Source organism: Pristiophorus japonicus, chromosome 2 (genome assembly GCF_044704955.1).
Source record: "Pristiophorus japonicus isolate sPriJap1 chromosome 2, sPriJap1.hap1, whole genome shotgun sequence".
In the NCBI taxonomy this organism is placed as follows: Eukaryota; Metazoa; Chordata; class Chondrichthyes; family Pristiophoridae; genus Pristiophorus; species Pristiophorus japonicus.
This window is the reverse complement of record NC_091978.1, coordinates 33857062-33877537: the sequence shown is the minus strand read 5'-3', so window position 1 is coordinate 33877537 and position 20476 is coordinate 33857062. Positions and strand designations below refer to the sequence as shown.

Sequence of the window (20476 nt, the reverse complement as noted above, 5' to 3'; positions counted from 1 at the left end):
CTGAATTCCAGTGAGTAGAGGTCCAACCTACTCAACCATTCCTCATAAGTCAACCCCCTCATCCCCGGAATCAACCTAGTGAACCTTCTCTGAACTGCCTCCAGAGCAAGTATATCCTTTTGTAAATATGGAAACCAAAACTGCATGCAGTATTCCAGGTGTGCCCTCACCAATGCCTTATATAGCTGTAGCAAGACTTCCCTGCTTTTATACTCCATCCCCTTTGCAATAAAGGCCAAGATACCTTTGGCCTTCTTCACTTGCTGTACCTGCATACTATCCTTTTGTGTTTCATGCACAAGTACCCCCAGGTCCCGCTGTACTGCGGCACTTTGCAAACTTTCTCCATTTAAATAATAACTTGCTCTTTGCTTTTTTTCTGCCAAATTGCATGACCTCATAATTTCCAACATTATACTCTATCTGCCAAATTTTTGCCCACTCACTTAGCCTGTCGATGTCCTTTTGCACATTTTTTGTGTCCTCCTCACACATTGCTTTTCCTCCCATCTTTGTATCGTCAGCAAACTTGGCTACGTTACACTCAGTCCCTTCTTCCAAGTCGTTAATATAGATTGTAAATAGTTGGGGTCCCAGCACTGATCCCTGCGGCACCTCACTAGTTACTGGTTGCCAACCCGAGAATGAATCATTTATCCTGACTCTCTGTTAGGTAGCCAATCTTCTATTCATGCTAATATATTAACCCAACCCCGTGAACTTTTATCTTGTGCAGTAACCTTTTATGTGGCACCTTGTCAACTGCCTTCTGGAAGTCCAAATACACCACGTCCACTGGTTCCCCTTTATCCACCCTGTTCATTACATCCTCAAAGAAGGAGGAAAGAGAAGTGGAGAGGCGGAGAGGTTAAAGGAGGGAATTCCAGTGTTTAAGACCTAGGCAGCTAAAGGCACGACCAGCAATAGTGGAGCAATTAAAATCGGAAATGTTGAAAAGGATGCACAGGAAAGTCCCCACATACTCTGTCCCAACAACCTCATAAAAACCTCAGTGGAGCAATATGACAATTTTCATCTCCCACAGCTAGGGTCTCCATCCTTGGCCTTGAGGTTTCATCACATGACCTCCAACCACCCCACCATTGGTCGCCCAATATGTCCATCCTCAAACCGCTCCGCCTTCCCCACGCCAATTGGAGAGTGGCCACATGCTTCATTACCCAATTGGATCATTCTTGACTATTAGTCAAACAGCCTTTTCGTCCCATCTCCAGCATATTTTTTAAATAATAAACAAAATTATTATAAAGAAAATGAAGAAAATAATTTTTTTTTAATGTCCTTATGATTTTTCTCCGGGATTGCTCGGAGCAGTTTCCAGGAGATTAATCTTTCATTCTTGGAGACTGCAGGGCAATCCTGGAGGGTTGGCAACACTATCCACACCAGCCACCAGGGGAGCTCTCTGAATGGGGATGCCAATTTACCGCAAAATTCAGGGTCATTTTAGGTCATGACTCACTCAGATTGTTCTGTACATCCATTTTTAATCCCCAGAGAAACATGCAAATATTTCAGCTGCCAAAACCAGTAGCTTCTTGGAATCACTAAATCCTACTGCAAAATGCATCAAAGAAAGAATGACTTGCATTATTCAGTGCCTTTCATGACCACCAGACGTCTCAAAGCGCTTTTCAGCCAATGAAATACTTTTGAAGGGTATTCACTGTTGTAATGTGGGAAACGCGGCAGCCAATTGCACACAGCAAGCTCCCACAAACAGCAACGTGATAACGATCAGATAATCTAGTTTTTTGTTATGTTAATTGAGGGATCTATATTGGTCAGGACACTGTAACTCCCCTGCTCTTCTTCGAAATAGTACCATGGGATCTTTTACATCCACTTGAGAGAGCAGACGGGGCCTCGGTTTAACGTCTCATCTGAAAGACGGCACCTCCGACAGTGCAGCACTCCCTCAGCACTGCACTGGAGTATCAGCCGACATTTTTGTGCTCAAATCCCTGGAGTGGGACTTAAACCTAGGATTTAGTGATTCCAAGTGTGTCTCAGAGGCGACAGTGCTGCCCACTGAGCCACGGCACACCATCTCACTTTGCCGCACAATCTCCATTTTACTCACTTTCTGTGAAACGCATGTTTACATGGACAGATCCCAAGCTCATCCTTTGACTTGAACTCCTCCAAGCAGACTGCACAGATCTGTCAGATGAAACACAGAGACACAGTCAGCAGTCAGTTAACAAAAACACACACTTTGGAAATGACAACAAATACGATTGAGTAAAGCAGATACCACAAAAACATTTGACTGTATTTGTGAAATCAGAGTTCAATTATTGTATTGCCTTATGCACACACTGTTCCCGTGGTAACTAATTTGAGGCTGACAGGACTGATGATTGATAAGCTGCAGCTCAAAAGTTAATCATTATTCCCCCTTTGGCAAAATATTTTAACCTGAAATATTCAAATGTACAAAGCAGATATTAGTGTTACGATGGCTATTCTATTAGGCCATTGGTAGATTGAGCTTTTGCTCAAACTAGGCTTAAAAAGTAGTGCACCACTCATCTTCTGGTATTACCTGCAAATGTTCCTGCAGCAGATGTTGGTGGGATGTGCTGCCCTTTGCTCATCCCTGAGCAGATATTGCCAAAACATCCCCACTCTCCTTCCCTCTCCTGTGCCCTAATCGAGCTCCCCCCTCATTAATTTCCTAATTCACGGACTTCCAAACCCACCCTACAGTGATTCCATTTATTTTGCACTGAGACACACTGGACAATCCTCAGGATGATTTGACTGCGACTGAAGACTCATTTTAACCAAACTCTTCTAGCCAGGCAATGGGATTTTCATTCCTGGCCAATTCGGCAGACCGCAGCTTGGTTAAAAACTAGAATTTTGACACCACGTTTATGCAAATCCCACATGCCTCCAGTAACAATGGGAAGATTTTCATTAAGAAAAGAAATACTTGCTTTTGTACAGCACCGGATGTTCCAAAGTGCCTTACAGCCAATTAATTACTTTTTTGAAATGCAGTCACTGTTGCAGTGTAGGAAAAGTGGCAGCCAATTTGCGTACAGCAAGCTCCTCAGATCGCTGCTTTGACCTTGAATACCCATTGCTGAGGGGAGACGGGGTGGGGGTAAAAGGGGTTAATCTTTGAGGTTGTATAAGTTGAAGGCACATTGGGCTGGAAACTCCACAATCTTCCGCCGGGTTTTTCGGCGGCATTTTGTGGTTAGGTTGGAAAACGGTGCGGCGGGAAATTCCCTAAAGTCTTGCGCTGGCGGTTTTGAAATACCACTGATGAGCGTGCAAGACTGGAAAAAGCACTTCCGCCCGATGTTTGGCTCAGCGGTGACCTGTCGGTAGGACCAAACAAAACGCTGAGGAAAAACCTGTTGGTGTAGCCCTTGGAACGGCGGTAGGTATGAAACCCTGTAATAAAAGGTAAGTTAACATTTTTAATTTAAAATTCTTTTGCAGACATTCGCTCGAAAAGGGCCTTGTGAATGTTTTTTGATTTTTTAGAATTTTATATTTGGGTGTTTGCCCCCTCCCTAGGCCCAACTCACAGTGGTATCGGCCTCAGAGAAAAGTTGCAGAAAGTTTGCGGTTTGCGCCGGAATCTTCCCGCCGGGCACATTCTTTCCCCAATGTTCGGCCTCGAAATCATAGCCGAGTCATAACGCTATGACCCAAAACCGAATTTCTAGCCCATAGCCCTGTTACAAATGAAGTAAAAAGTGAAACCTATAGACTATCACTGTCGAGGAGATTTACATTGGTCCCAAAGTGCTGGCAGAGGCAGAAATACATAGACAGAGATGGCCGGGGAGGGGGAAGACTTGGAGCTGGGGACTTAACTCATGGAACAACAAAATTGCAAGGGTGGGAGGAGGAGGAGTGGCTAGCTCTTTGCAGGGTAATAAGGTACAGGTTCCTGGCTACACACATTCCACTCGTCAACTTCCCTATCTGGGCTGTGTTGGGGAAAGCGTTCAATTGAGGGCAAATATTTGCCTAAATGCAAGGAGAGAGAAATAATAGTTGGGGATTGGGCCTCCTTCTTAAAATCTTCCCTGAGAGTTGGACAATCTGGATTGAAAGCAGCATGCAATGCATTCTGTGTTCTCTACTCTAAGGGCTGGCACCAAAAAACCTTTGATCCTTTGGTTACCCAACTCCCCTTGAAGTGCCACTCGCTTCAAGGAGGTCACATGTGGGACTGGATGGGTTGCGATGCAGCAGGTGCTTGACTGTTATCAGCCCTGTACTGCACAATAAGCTCCTGTTCTTTCCTCCAGTCACATTGGGAGATAAACAGGTGTTTAAATCTCCTCTGTCTTATAAATGCGACATTGCAAAGAGTATCAGGGGGGCTCCCGGTCTGTCTGAATAATTGAAATGTATTTTTACTCATTGCGGAGATTACTACCAGAGTGTGCTCTGGACCCGAGAAGGGAATATTTAATCCACATAGTTGGAGCACATTTACTGAACACGGCTCTGTGCCTTCAACTTAACCAGCTCAAAAATTAAACCGGTTGTAATATTAAACCCCAACCCACCGCACACCCCCCCCCCCACCCCACTCCCACCAAATTAAAGACCACGGGGGAATTTTGTCTCCCCTCAGTCATGGGTATGAAGCAGTGAAGAAGGCATCTTGCTACTTCTTAACATAGCGAGGGGAAATAATCACAGGTCGACAAGTCAAGCCCAGAGACAAGACTGGTATGGCCATGGGTCTGGTGTAGGTCATGTGTCTGACCTCTTAGCTAGGGACTGGTTATAGAGACTGGTAGAGAGACTGGCAAAGCGATGATTCATCTCATTACCATTTGTGGGCTCTTGCTGTAAACAAAATGGCTGCCACATTGGCCTACATAACAACAATCATTGGTGTTCACGTTGTACGCGGAGTGCTTTGAAATGTTTTGAAAAATATGGTCAGGCCCTATTCACAAGTCTTTCAGAGCGTTCTAGGTAATTGCGATGTTATACCAGTATAGAAGAGCAAAGGCAGAAGCTTCTAATCCTCTCTTCATGGCAACATTCAACTGCCTCTTGAATAATCCCTGTGTTTTTGTCGCCATGATCTCACCTGGAAGACCTATTATTAATCACTCTTTGCATCAAGAAGTGCTTCCTCCTAATTTTGACTGAATTAGTTTGTACCATATCTATTGCACTTGGTATTGAAGGTACCTCAAAAGGTGCCCACTCGTTTCAAGGCCGAAAAGCCTAAATTTCTCGAACTCCCTCACAGCTCAGTCCTCTGACATCAGGCGTCAACCTTGTGGCCCTTCACTTCCAGGATATTCCTTTATGCTTTGATGACCAGAACTGACCCAACAGAGCTTGAAACAGCGACATTCAGACTCCTGTTTTTGACTGGGTTCTCTTGGTAAATCAGCTGGCATGAGTATTGAGAAGGCTGCCCCGCTTTAGGCTCATGCAAACTGTCTGGTTAACAATATTCCCCTATCCCTGCGCCATCGGTCCTTTTTGTCAGAGCACTATAACTATCAAAAGGTTACTGCACAAGATAAAAGTTCACGGGGTTGGGGCTAATATATTAGCATGGATAGAAGATTGGCTGACAAACAGAAAGCAGAGAGTCGGGATAAATGGTTCATTCTCGGGTTGGCAATCAATAACGAGTGGGGTGCCGCAGGGATCAGTACAGGGACCCCAACTATTTACAATCTATATTAACAACTTGGAAGAGGGGACTGAGTGTAACGTAGCCAGGTTTGCTGATGATACAAAGATGGGAGGAAAAGCAATGTGTGAGGAGGACATAAAGTGGCTGCAGGAGGACATAGACAGGCTAAGTGAGTGGACAAGAGTTTAGCAGATGGAGTACAATGTTGGAAAGTGTGAGGTCATGCACTTTGGCAGAAAAAAAATCAAAGAGCAAGTTATTATTTAAATGGAGAAAGATTGCAAAGTGTTGCAGTACAGCGGGACCTGGGGGTATTGTGCATGAAACACAAAAGGATAGTATTCAGGTACAGCAAGTGATCAGGACGGCCAATGGAAACTTGGCCTTTATTGCAAAGGGGATGGAGTATAAAAGCAGGGAAATCTTGCTACAGTTGTACAGGTTATTGGTGAGGACACACCTGGAATACTGCGTGCAGTTTTGGTTTCCATATTTATGAAAGGATATACTTTCTGTGGAGGCAGTTCAGAGAAGATTCACTAGGTTGATCCCAGAGATTAGTGGGTTGACTTATGAGGAAAGGTTGAGTAGGTTGGGCCTCTACTCATTGGAATTCAGAAGAATGAGAGGTGATCTTATCGAAACATATAAGATTATGAGGGGGCTTGACAAGGTGGATGCAGAGAGGATATTTCCACTGATGGAGGAAACTAGAACTAGAGGGCATGATCTTAGGATAAGGAGCCGCCCATTTAGAACTGAGATGAGGAGAAATTTCTTCTCTCAGAGGGTTGTGAATCTGTGGAATTCACTGCCTCAGAGAGCTGTGGAAGCTGGGACATTAAATAAGTTTAAGACAGAAATAGACAGTTTCTTAAACGATAAGGGCATAAGGGGTTATGGAGAGCGGGCGGGGAAGTGGAGCTGAGTCCATGATCAGATCAGCCATGATCTTATTGAATGGCGAAGCAGGCTCGAGGGGCCTTATGGTCTACTCCTGCTCCTATTTCTTATGTTCTTATAGTCTTCTGAAGACAGTCACACATTTACCACTGGCAACTCTCTAACCCCCCTCACTCTTCTCTTCATCTTACAATCTTCCGGCTTTTCAAAGTCAAGCTTGGTATCAACCCAGCCTCAACGGCTTGATTCAACTTGTTTCTCTCCTACACTTTCAGCCCCGGTGGTAACGGCCCTGCACTTGGCTCTTCTTCCCTTAAGTTTCTCAGTAAGCGTTGTGTCGGATCTCCGATCAAATTACATGTAAACAACATGATCATGGCAAACAAACAAACGTTTGTACTGAAGTGACTCGAGGGCAGGAAAGCATCTCTTGCAGGGAGGGAGGGCGAGGGGGGCCTCAGAGGATATTAATAACCCGTCTGAAGCTCCTCCGATAACATAGTCTTGTAAAGGGCTACAACACAATCACAATTCTTGATCCTGTAGCATCTGAGCATTTGGATCTGTGACAGATCTGTAGCACATTCCAACCAATTGGTTATTTCAGATATAAAAAGGTATTGGCTGCATAGCACTGATCTCATTACATTCCTGTGAAGCACCTTGGGTCATTATGTACATTATATATGTTCAAAAGCTATGGAATTTTCAGGAACTGTCTTGTTGTAACGTTTACCCATGCCAGTTCTCTTGTCTGGTGAAGATGCCGATTCCTTCTCGGATACAGCTCTACCAGCAAGGGGAATCCTTTGGTACTTCTCTCTATTCATAGTTGAGCCTTGAAAGCAAATATCAGCAGACAATATCCTATTGCAGGAGGCCAATTCTGTCCTTGGCCTATCTTTCCAGGGACACTTTAAAGCAGGTCTCTCTGTACAGCCATTAGGAGCAGGAATCCTGGCAGCTTTTTCCCTTCCATAATAAAGGATAACAATTTGTGGGCTAGAAATTCCCCAGCCTGTCGTTATTTGATGAATAAATAAGAAAAATGTCGCAATTTTTTAAGGGGTTAAATTTGGCCACAAGATACGCCTGTCCTTAAAAAACAGCGTTGCACGACGATTGGCGATAAAAACTGCGATGTTGCCAACTTTGGCCCAAGGCCTATCAATGCCAAAAATACAGGCCCTGGGAGGGGAGAAAACACAAAAAAAAATGTACAAAAAACAAAAAAAAATCAAAAATCACAAAACATTTACAAGATCCTTAACCAAGTAACTGCTGCAAAAGAATTAAAAAAATAAAAACTTTAACTTACCTTTTTTGTAGGTCTTCCTACTTACCGACGTTTCTGAGGCTGCAACGCCTGTTTTTCTCGTGCGTTTTATTTCATCCCAAAACGGGTTCGCCGAAGGGCCAAACTTAAGCGCCGCATTTTTTTTCGCGTTGCACCAGGGCGATCCACTTGTCGATATTTTCAATACGCCATTCTTAAGGTTTGGGGAATTTTGTGCACCTCATTTTAAGACCAAATAAGCATTTGTAATGCGAATAAATTGCATTAAAACGTGCGTTAGACTGGGGAAATTCTCATCCTGACCGAGGATCAGAAGTTCCTGGCTCACGTGTCTGACTCAGCACCAAGTTTACTTTGTGGCGTATGTAAAGGACAATCTCAACCGTGCAGTCCTAACATATCTGCATTTTGCTTCTTGTCTGTGAGTGGTGTAGACTGAACAGAGCTGATAACAAGTTTAAACACCTTAAATAAACTATTAAGCTAATACACCCAAGCTTGGTACTGCAGGACTGACTGAAAAATGCCATTAGATAAATGTATAATGAGGAGACGAATGTTGGGGAAGGGGTATAAACAGTGGGAATATCAGTCTACAGAATAGAGTATAGGAGAGCGATTTAGGGGTACCTGTGCTGTGAAATACCCATAGTCTGCGGGGAATTTTAACCTAACCCACCCGTTGAGAACCTGATGGGATCGGATGTAATGCTGGTTTCAACAGCCCGCCCGATTTTACTCTCCATTGAAGTGAAGGACCAGAATCTCACCATTATTCCTCGGCCTAACGTCCATTCTAAAAAGGACAGTCACTTCCCAAGGGCATTTGGTGCGAATGAAACAACAAAATGCCGAGAGTGAAAAGGCACGAGGAAGTTATCAATGGTGGGAAGTTGCGCATAACACCAGGCAACATCCTTGGTTGCGGATTACGCCAGTTATTTTGTGGTAATTCAATTTGTTATGACTGCAATTCTCATAATTTTAATCTGTGCAGTGCGACGGACTCTTGGACAATATGTTAAAGACTTGTGTCGCGGAGAATGGTTGCGTCATTTTGGTGCAGTGTGATTATTTAATGCAGTGATTACTTGATGCAATCTTATGGAGAATCATCATCATTTTCATGAGCGGTCCCTCGAACGAGGATGACTTGCTTCCACATGAGTTCACAGATGTTTCAACAACAACAACTTATATTTATATAGCGTCTTTAACGTAGTGAAACGCTGCAAGGTGCTTCATAGGAGATTTTTAAAACGGTGATTAAAGTGGATTCTGGACGTAGTCTACTCCCACTCGAGGAGGGATTGAAGGGTTCCTGGTCCTTCAGTAACAGCAGACTGCTTGTCTGCTATATGCACAAACTTCTTGTCACAAGGCCACGAGAAAACGCTGAAACTTCAAAGCAAAATCGGCAACATCAGAGAGCTGAGACTTCAAAGCAACACCGCATCCACACTACGTACAACAACAAATGCCCAGCCGATTATCAGAAGGAACTGTGTCAACAAACCCAGGGCTGTGGGAAAGTCATGTCTTAAATCGACACCACAAAACAGTGACTACAGAAGACTTTAATCTATCCCTTTCTTGTTCACAGCTTGTTTGATGAAGACATGAAAGCAGAGATGAAGTATAAGGAAGACATGACACCTAAGTACGTAATAGGAGCAGGAGTGGGCCACTCGGCCCCTCGAGCCTGCTCCACCATTCAATAAGATCATGGCTGATCTGATCATGGACTCAGCTCCACTTTCCTGCCCGCTCCCCATAACCTTTTATTCCTTTATCGTTCAAAAATCTGTCTATCTCTGGCTTAAACATATTTAATGACCCAGCCTCCACAGCTCTCTAGGGCAGAGGATTCCATAGATTTACAACCCTCTGAGATAAGAAATGTCTCCTCATCTCAGTTTTAAATGGCCCTTTATTCGAAGACTATGTCCCCTAGTTTTAGCTTCCCCTATGAATGGAAATATCTTCTCTGCATCCACCTTGTCGAGCCCTCTCATTATCTTATATGTTTCAATAAGATCACCTCTCATTCTTCTGAACTCCAATGTGTATAGGCCCAATCTACTCAACCTATCTTCATAAATGAACCTCCTCATCTCCGGAATCAACTTAGTGAACCTTCTCTGAACAGCCACCTTAAATACGGAGACCAAAACTGTACGCAGTACTCCAGGTGTGGCATTACTAATACCCTGTACAGTTATAGCAGGACTTCTCTGCTTTTATACTCAATCCCCTGGCAATAAAGGCCAACATTCCATTTGCCTTCCTGATTACTTGCTGTACCTGCATGCTAACTGTGTTTCATGCACAAGGACCCCCAGGTCCCTCTGTACTGAAGCCTTTTGCAATTTTTCTCCATTTAAATTATCATTACTTTTCTATTATTTCTGCCAAAGTGGATAACCTCACATTTTCCCACATTATGGGCCCAAGTTTCCACAAGAAAAAAAACGGGCGCCCCTCCGAGCTGGGCACCCGTTTTTCGCGCCTAAAAAAATCCTCGGTATTCTGCACCTACTTACAGGTCCTGTGGCACTCGGCGCAGCCGGCATGAGCTGTGGGGGGGCGGAGCCAGGTCCCTGCGCTGAAAACAGTGCCGGGACCTCTGCACATGCGCGCTACAGTCAGCACGCAAGTGCAGTAGCTCCAGGCGCCGAACTGTGTGGGAGGGGCCCGAAGCACGCAGCCCCTAGCCCTGGCCCAATGGCCTCACTGGGGCTGTGTGAATGAGGCTCCTCCCACGGCCAGCTCCTGCTCCCCGCCCGACCAGACCCGACACTCGCTCCCCGCCCCCCCCCACCGACCAGACCCGACCTGACACCCGCTCCGACCCGACACCCGCTCCCCCCCCCGCCCCGACACCCGCGCCTGTTCCCCTCCCCCCCCTCCTCTCTTCTCCCCCTCCCCTCTTCCCTCCCCTCCCTCCCCCTCTCCCCCCCTCCACCCCTCCCTCCCCTCCCTCCTCCCCTCCCTTCCCTCCCTCTCTCCCCTCTCTCCCTCCCTCTCTCTCTCTCCCTCCCTCTCTCGCTCAGCGGCACGAACAGCTGCAGAATTCTCCCTGGCTGAAGCACTTTCACACAGGTAGGAAGATGGTTTATTTAATCTTTTCTTGGCTTATAAATGTATATTTAGGTTGGATTTATTTGTATAATATTTGTAGAAGTATAAATAAGGATTTATTGTAGAATTTAATGAGTTCTCTCCCCCCTCCCCCCCCCTCGTTCTGGACGCCTAATTTGTAACCTGCGCCTGATTTTTTAATGTGTAGAACAGGTTTTTTCAGTTCTACAAAAATCTTCACTGGCTCCATTCTACTTTAGTTTGGAGTATATGTTCACTGTGGAAACTTTCAAATCAGGCGTAAGTAGCCGGACACGCCCCCTTTTGAAGAAAAAATTCTGTTCTAAACTAGAACTGTTCTACCTGACTAGAACTGCAGAAAAAAAAATGTGGAAATTGCGATTTCTAAAATAGTCCGTTCTCCACCAGTTGCTCCTAAAAATCAGGCGCGAATCATGTGGAAACTTGGGCCCTATATTTCATCTGCCAAATTTTTGCCCATTCACTTAGCCTGTCTTTATCCCTTTGCAGAATATTTGTGTACTCCTCACAATTCGCTTCCCCACCCATCTTTGTGTCATCAGCAAACTTGGCTACATTATACTCGGTCCCTTCATCCAAGTCATTAATATAGATTGTAAATAGTTGAGGACCCAGCACCGATCCCTGCGGCACCCCACTAGTCACTGTTTGCCAACTGGAAAATGACACATTTATCTTGACTCTCTGTTTTCTGTTTGTTAACCAATCCTCTATCCATGCTAATATATTACCCCCAACCCTGTGAACTTTTATCTTGTGCAGTAACCTCTTATGTGGCACCTTATCGAATGCCTTCTGGAAATCGAAATACACCACATCCACTGGTTCCCCCTTATCCACTCTGCTCGTTACATCCTCAAAGAACTCTAGCAAATTTGTCAAACATGATTTCCCTTTCATAAAACCATGCTGACTCTGCTTGATTGAATCATGCTTTTCCAAATGTCCTGCTACTGCGTCCTTAATAATGGACTGCAGTACAGAGGGACCTGGGGGTCCTTGTGCATGAAACACAAAACGACAGATGTTAGGCTAACTGGTCTATAGTTTCCTGCTTTTTGTCTGCACCCAGAAACAATCTGAAGAAGACACATCAGAGGACCTCTGGAAAAGAAGGAACAAAAGATAATGCGTTAGGCCCCCTCCCAGAACTGAGGATCTGATCAACCTAAAGTCTTGAGTGTCACTCTCCAAGTTAAGGTTGTGTCACTGTCGCTCATTCCTTCTATAACCAGTTTCAGCTTCATTAATGAAATTAATCTTGCATTGACACAGTAACGTACATGTATCTCTCTCTCCGTAATCGGTAGTCCTTGCGGGTTGAATATATGATAAGGAATGGATCGAAGTAAACCTTTTATCCTGCAGATTTCAATCGAGAGTAAAACTGGGCCGGGTGCAAAATTAGTGTTTCATGCCAGCAAGTCAGGTTAGAATCATTCACGATGGGCAGCTGTAAAACAAAGAGCCAGAGCACGAGCCCAGTACTCACGTGGAGGACCGTGTACAAGTCTGTTCCCTCTGTTACAGTACGGGCTTCCTGCCACTGGAGGAGGGTCCAGTGAAGGGCAATTAAATTGGTACCTTGGATTAGGAAAGGCTCCAGAAACTGAGAATACATACACTGGAGAAAAAGCTCAGAGGAGATTTTATTGAGGTATTAAAGATTTAAGGGGTGTAGGTAAATGGAACCATAATTCACTTGACATAATGACAAACAAGGATTGACAACTTCAATTCCGACGATGGCATGTGAAGAGTTTAGATTGAACACAGGTGGATCATGACGGGGACTTGACAGGGTTGATACAGGAAGTACGTTTCCCCTGACTGAGGAGTCTAGAACCAGGGATCACAGTCACAGAATAAGGGGTCGGCCATTTAGAACTGAGATGAGGAGAAATTTCTTCACTCAGAGGGTGGTGAATCGTTGGAATTCTCTACCCCAGAGGGCTGTGGATGCTCATGCATTGAGTATATCCAAGACAGAGATCGATACATTTTTGGATACCAAGGGAAGCAAGGGATATGGGGATAGGGTGGAGTTCAGGTAGAAGATCAGCCAATGTTCCCTCTGAGCAGCATGCGTACGCAGCTGCACAGTAACCTGCACGGTACTGCGCAGGCCTCTCACAAGCTTTTTCATGTGAAACACCAACCCTTGACCCCTTCGTCCTTGCAGACTACTGCCCCATCTCCAACCTCCCTTTCTTCTTCAAAGTGCCTGAACATGTTGTTGCCTCTCAAATCCATGCCCAGCTTTCCCGCAACTCCATGTTTGAAATCCTCCAATCTGGATTCCACGCCTGTCACAGTACCGAAACTCCTCTCATCAAAGCCACAAATTACATCCTTTGTGACTGTGACAAATGCAAACTATCCCTCCTCGTGCTTCTTGACTTGTCTGCAGCCTTTGACACGGTTGACCACTCTATCCTTCTCCAACACCTCTCCACCGTTGTCCAGTTGGGTGGGACTGCACTCGCCTGGTTCCATTCTTATCTATCTAACTGTAGCCAGAGAATCACCTGCAACGGCTTCTCTTCCCACTCCCGTATCGTTATCTCTGGTGTCCCCTAAGGATATATCCTTGGCCCCCTCCTATTTCTCATCTACATGTTGCCCCTTGGCGACATCATCTGAATACACAGCATCAGTTTCTGCATGTACACTGATGACACCCAGCTCTACCTCACTATCACTTCTCTCGATCCCTCCATGGTCTCAAAATTGGCAGACTGCTTGTCTGACACCCAGTACTGGATGAGCAGATATTTTCTCCAATTAAATATTGGGAAGACCGAAGCCATTGTTTTCAGTCCCCGCCACAACCTCCGTTCCCTAGCCACTGACTCCATCCCTCTCCCCAACTTCGGTCTGAGGCTGAACCACACTGTTCACAACCTTGGTGTCATATTTGACCCCGAAATGAGCTTTCGACCACATATCTGCAGCATAACTAAGACCGCCTATTTCCACCTCCGTAACATCGCCCGTCTCAGCCCTTGCCTCAGCTCATCCGCTGCCGATACCCTCATTCACACCTTTGTTACCTCTATACCTGACTATTCCAACACACTCCTGGCTGGCTTCCCACATTCTACCCTAGGTAAACTTGAGGTGATCCAGAACTCGGCTGCCCGTGTCCTAACTCACACCAAGTCCCGCTCACCCATCACCCCTGTGCTCGCTGACTTACATTGGCTGCCGGTTAAGCAACACCTCGATTTCAAAATTCTCATCCTTGTTTTCAAATCCCTCCATGGCCTCGCCCCTCCCTATCTCTGTAATCCCCTCCAGCCCCACAACCCTCCCGAGATATCTGCACTCCTCCAATTCTGCCCTCTTGAGCATCCCTGATTATAATCGCTCAACCATTGGTTGCCATGCCTTCTGTTGCCTAGATCTCAAGCTCTGGAACTCCCTGCCTAAACCTCTCCACCTCTCTACTTCTCTTTCCTCCTTTAAGATGCTCCTTAAAACCTACCCCTTTGACCAAGCTTTTGGTCACCTGCCCTAATTTCTTCTTATGTGCCTTGGTATCAATTTTTTTTTGTTTAATAATACTCCTATGAAGCGCCTTGGGAGTTTCACTACGTTAAAGGCACTATATAAATAGAAGTTGTTGTTGCATGTGCAGAAATTTAAAATCACCCTGCATTGAAATAGACTGTGCACAACAAAGACAATTTAGAGGGAACATTGAGATCACCCATGATCTTATTGAATGGTGAAGCAGGCTCGAAGGGCCAAATGTCCTACTCTTGCTCTTATTTCTTATGTTCTTATCTACTGAACTGACTGCCCGAGAAAGCAACAGAGGTGGATTGAAGAGGGGACTAGATAGATATGTTGCTGAGAAAGCAGGAGAGTGGGTAAGGGACCAAGTGGCAAATTTTTGAACTTTGAGATTGACCAATTAACTCTCCCTGTCCTGCGCATTCTTATGTTCTAAGATGATTTAAACAGCACCTTTAACGTAGTGAAACATCCCTAGACACTTCACAGGAGTAGCATGAGATTTAAAAAAAGGTACCCAACAGAGCTTGTGAAGGGGGCACAGATTTATTGAAATGCCCAAAAGAATTATCCTGGAAGATATAAAGCTGAGTTGACAAGAAATAAACCTGCTGTGGCTTTATACAGTTGGGCTGCCTCCCGGAAACGCCTTCTCGAAAAGCACTGGGTCACTGCCTAAACATTTCAGAGCAGCTTCCTCTCGGTGTTCAGTCATGAGTGAAATAAAATTGATTGGGCCCCACCTACTGCTCGTCAAAGACATGAAATAACAAGGGTATGGTAGCATAGTGGTTATGTTACTGAACTAGTAATCCAGAGGCCTGGACTACTAATCTGGAGACGTGAGTGCAAATCCCACCACAACAGCTGGGGAATTTAAATTCAGTTCATTAAATAAATCAGTAATTAAAAGCTAGTGTAAGTAATGATGACCATCATCATCATAGGCAGTCCCTCGGAAATGAGGAAGACTTGATTCCACTCTTAACGTGAGTTCTTAGGTGGCTGAACAGTCCAATACGAGAACCACAGTACCTGTCACAGGTGGAGCAGATAGTCGTTGAGGGAAGGGGTGGGTGGGACTGGTTTGCTGCATGCTCCTTCCGCTGCCTGCGCTTGATTTCTGCATGCTCTCGGCGACGAGACTCGAGGTGCTCAGCTCCCTCCCGGATGCGCTTCCTCCACTTAGGGCAGTCTTTGGCCAGGGTCTCCCAGGTGTCAGTGGGGATGTTGCACTTTATCAGGGAGGCTTTGAGGGTGTCCTTGTAACGTTTCCGCTGTCCACCTTTGGCTCATTTGCTGCGAAGGAGTTCCAAGTAGAGCGCTTGATTTGGGAGTCTCGTGTCTGGCATGCGAACTATGTGGCCTGCCCAGCAGAGCTGATCAAGTATGGTCAGTGCTTCAATGCTGGGGATGTTGGCCTGGTCGAGGACGCTAATATTGGTGCGTCTGTCCTCCCAGGGGATTTGTAGGATTTTGCAGAGACATCGTCCGTGGTATTTCTCCAGCGATTTGAGGTGTCTACTGTACATGGTCTACAGGGCTGTAGTAATACCCTCCTGTATGGCTCAGTATGTACAGTAGACACCAATGGTGACCATGAAACTACTGGATTGTTGTAAAAACCCATCTGGTTCACTAATGTCCTTTAGGGAAGAAAATCTGCCGCCCTTACCCGGTCTGGCCTGTATGAAACTCCAGACTCACAGCAATGTAGTTGACTCTTAACTGCCCTCTGAAATGGCTCTGTAAGCCACTCAGTTATACCAAACCGCTACAACAAAGTCAATACTGTGGGAGTACCTTCACCACACGGACTGCAGCTGTTCAAGAAGGCGGCTCACCACCACCTTCTCAAAAAAAGCAATTATAGATGGGCAATAAATGTTGGCCTTGCCAGTGATGCCCACATCCCGTGATCGAATACATTTAAAAACATTTGCCTTACAGATTAAGCAGCGGATTGCTTGACCGGGTTAGCGTGGATCGGGTTCATCAGTTAAAACTCATGGCCTGTGGGTGGTGTGGCACTGTCACCTGTTCAAGGTGTAGATTAGATCATCCAGTGTTTGAGCAAATTTCTAATAGGTGAATCGGGCACCAGAGGCCTGATTTTAAAAATACAAGGACCCATTTTTTTCTCCACTGATTCCTCGGCCTTATTATGTGGAAGCATTAATTATTAAGGCTTTCAGTTTTCATCATCAGCCAAGAACTCCGGCCATGATCCCAACTTGAACCCTTGATCTCACCCCTGGTCCTGTTCCGATTTAGTTTTAGATTTATCAAAAGCAGATACAGTAAGTCCATTGCTCCTCAACTGAAGTGAAACATTTTTTTTTGAAGTGAGGAAAAAAAGACAATCTTTGCCCATTAAACCCCCTAACGTTACAATAGCAGAACATACTTCAGCTGAAAAGCCTCCACAGGGCCTTCGCCCCATGGAATTCACTTTGACCACTGACAATGAGAATCCATGGCCTTGGTTTTAAACCTCCCCCCGACAGACAGGGAAGGACCGGGTGAGTGGTTTAAAATCTTGAAAATCATAACTCCACCACGTTACTATTTATGGTGGAGGCCTACTTTCAGATTCAAAAGATGAGGCCTGATGTCGCCATTGGCCCCGCGACATAGCATTAAAGTCAAGTCGGGCGGAGTCCCGCGCTGTACACGGCTGGAGGAACTGATTGACGAGGAGGGGCTAAGGTAACTTGTGGGTCAGGAAGAGCAGCAATGCTCCCTCCCAGGCCGCGCAAAGAGTCCTTGGGCCTCCCCAGCCCCTGGCTCCCCCCCCTGATCACGTGCGGTTCACCAGACCCGGCCCCCCCCCCCCCCCCCACACCGTGAGGAAATCTCCCGCCCCATTGATCGGAAAAACACGATCACCCAGAAACCCCTCCTCCCACCACCAAATTCCTGCTCCCGCCCGTTGGCCAGATAGTGGTTCCGGCTGGGGAGGGGGAGCCGGGCGGGATTCCAAGAATGTTTTATTTAAATTCGGCTCTGATCGACAGAGCCTCCACGCCCCCAAACTCACCGGGTGCTTGACCGATCGCTCGCACCATTCCCACTCCCTCCGCCCCCCCCATTCCCCTGTAAAAATCGAGGCCCATAAGTCAAAGGCTACTTTTAACCGGAGGAGGCAGCTCTAGCTCCTCAGTGCCTGGTCATTACCATTAGATTCTGTTTAATACATAGCAAAGCCCAGGGTGGCAATCTGTCCAGTTTTGGATTGGCGTGCCTAGAAATCTCTAACATGTGAGCTGCAAACTGTCCATTTTGTTTTTCTAGATACTTCTGTGTCTCATTATGTGGATGCTTTAGTCATTATTATTATAATAATGGGATGTTCACTCAACTGTAATGATAGAGCAAATATCGGATCCCAAGCCAGGAGTTTAATGGGGATTTTGAGGAGTTATTGTATTTGATTGGTCTCTCCCACTCAGCCCCCTCGATTCAACCATCTGTTGCTATCCACAGTGTTTGCCTTGTTTGCCATTCCAATCACATATTAGCAGGAGGTTATCATTCTATAGAACGTTTGTGGGCTGCAGCCAAGAGCTGTAATTCTGCTCTGCTATATATAGTGTTCGTCTTTCATGGGCGCGTTGAGAAACCAGATGGTATTTTGTTTAAAATCTGACCTCTGATACTGCCCCCCCCCCCACCCCCCACCCCCCCACGCCACACATACCACGGACTGCCTACACACAGGGGCTCCTCAGTTCAAAACGAATCAGAAACAAAAGTTATTTCAGATGAAAAGCTGCAGTGATAAGTGGCTGATGAGTGACTCTACTGGGGAATCCCGATTAACCATTTGTGCCATTGGCAGAGTCCATCTAGATTGACCACAGACTCATGAGTTAATAATGAAACCTGCCTTCAAAAAAGATGTTGACTTGGAAATGCCGGACTTGTCGGATCGGTACGGAATACGTATGGACCCGGCAAGGCCTCGCAAAAGCCAGTTTTTGGCGAGCAATGCACATGCGCCGAAAACCGGCTTTTCTGAACTGTTAAGATATCTCTTGACAGATCCTCCGCATCCCTGGGAGAAGGATATCCATGCGGGAGAGATTGGGCTATTTGCCCAACTCATGCCCAGCGAATGCCCTTCAAACTTTTACACCTGGTTAAAGCAGGTGCAGAGCTTACTTTTACCAGTGGAAGAGTTTTAAAATATATATAAATTAAATTTAAATACACATTTTTATAGTAAAAACCCTGTCCACTAAGATAAGTTTATTTTAAACCCTATTAAAACACATTTAAAAAAATCTCCAAAATATTTTGTTTTCTAAAACATTTAATTAATTTTAATTTCAATTATTTTTAAATATGTGTGTTGTTTATTTTTATTTATTATGTTGTGTTTTGGTGTTTTAGGAGCTTATTCTCATTGATAGTAATGGGAACTGGTAAAATCGGAGCTCCCGTTACTATCAATGAAAATACTGCAATGATTGGTGCTCCAGGCCCACGTGACTCCAGCTTCTCCGTCCGTATCTAGAAGAGGTGGACGTGCGGCGAAGCGCGTGGAAAGAAGGCCTCCGACCGGAATCCAAGGCGCCTCCGGGACCACCAGGAACACTCGTAGAGAAATTTCGGATCGGAGGCGTTCGTCCGAAGGAAGCGTTCGTCCGAAAGAAGCCTCCGACCGCAATTTCAGGGCCGTTATTTCCCAGAGAGAGACTGGGTGACTGAGACACTGACCTTTCACCTCGTCCTCCTGGGCTCAAAACTGTTGCAGATAAAGTCTCCTCTACCTGTTGGGTGTGAGGGTCCTCGGCAGAATGGGCTTGGGAAGGGGGTTGTCCAGCGCCAATTGGCAAACTCACTCGGAGAGAGCATGAGAGGCTGGTGTAGAAAGTGCAGTTGCCACATTTGTGCAGTTGGGAGTACTCGCCCGAGGTGGGACAGAATAGAAGGAGATTTACTTAGCACTGAACTGCGCTAAACTTGACCAAGCCATGCTTGGCACTGACGCTGGCTGGGCAAATGGCAAACTGTTCCACGTCCCAGCACTAACACTTCTTGATGAGCACAAATTTCTTCACAAAACTAATTATTAAAAAAAAAGTAAAGCTTTAAATTGCTGTGTGTGGTAACAAAGGGAGGCCACAGCGATAATGGTAATAGTTTTGTAACAAAGGTGCTCACAATGTTATGTTTTTGGAGAGTCAATACAAGAGCCTCCTCCAGATGTTTATGTCGATGGCCAAGCATTTGAAAAGTTTTGCAGAGGTGAAAGGAATAAAACGAATGCTGAGCCAAATAAATAAATATTATGAGGGGTGACCAAGGGATTGGTCTCTGACAGCATCTCCCAAACCCACAACCCCCACCACCTAGAAGGACAAGGGCAACCGGTTGCCTGGGAATATCATCATCACCAAGTTCCCTCCAAGTCACACACCATCCTGACTTGGAAATATATCGTCGTTTCTTCATCATCACTGGGTCAAAATCCTGGAACTCCCTCCTTAACAGCACTGTGGGAGTACCTTCACCACACGGACTGCAGCGGGTTAAGAAGGTCCACCACAACATTCTCAAGAGTAACTACGGACGGGCAATAAATGCTGGTCATCCATATCCCGAGAATTAATGTTTAAAAAAAATGTGCTTTAAGGAGGGTGAGAGAGATGGTGAGGCAGAGGGCTTTAAGGGAATGAGAACAGAGAGCCCAAGTGGCTAAAGGTCATGACTGCCAATGGAGGGCTGAGAAGGGAGTGGGTGGGGTGCAGGGTGGGCAAGAGACAGATAGGCTGAGGCAGGGTGGAGACGAGCAATGTTATGGAGGTGGATGCAGGTGGTCTTTGAGATGGATAGGAAATAGAATTGGGAAGCTCAGCTCGAGGTCAAATAGGATGCTGAGGTTGCAAACTGTCTGGTTCAGCCTAAGATGGCGACCGAGGAGGGGAATGGAGCTGGTGGTGAGAGTACGGAGATTATGGTGG

At 45.7% G+C, this 20476-nt stretch overlaps 1 protein-coding gene across 5 annotated transcripts in view; it reads right to left on the bottom strand.

The window, feature by feature from the left end:
- Positions 1-20476, bottom strand: part of rnf24 (ring finger protein 24) — a 173515-nt gene that overhangs the window by 9673 nt on the left and 143366 nt on the right. For all 5 annotated transcript variants that reach the window (XM_070866823.1, XM_070866827.1, XM_070866826.1 and 2 more), the window contains one exon: positions 2105-2184. In XM_070866823.1, the coding sequence (XP_070722924.1) occupies positions 2105-2184 (80 nt within the window). The remainder of the gene's footprint in view (positions 1-2104; positions 2185-20476) is intronic.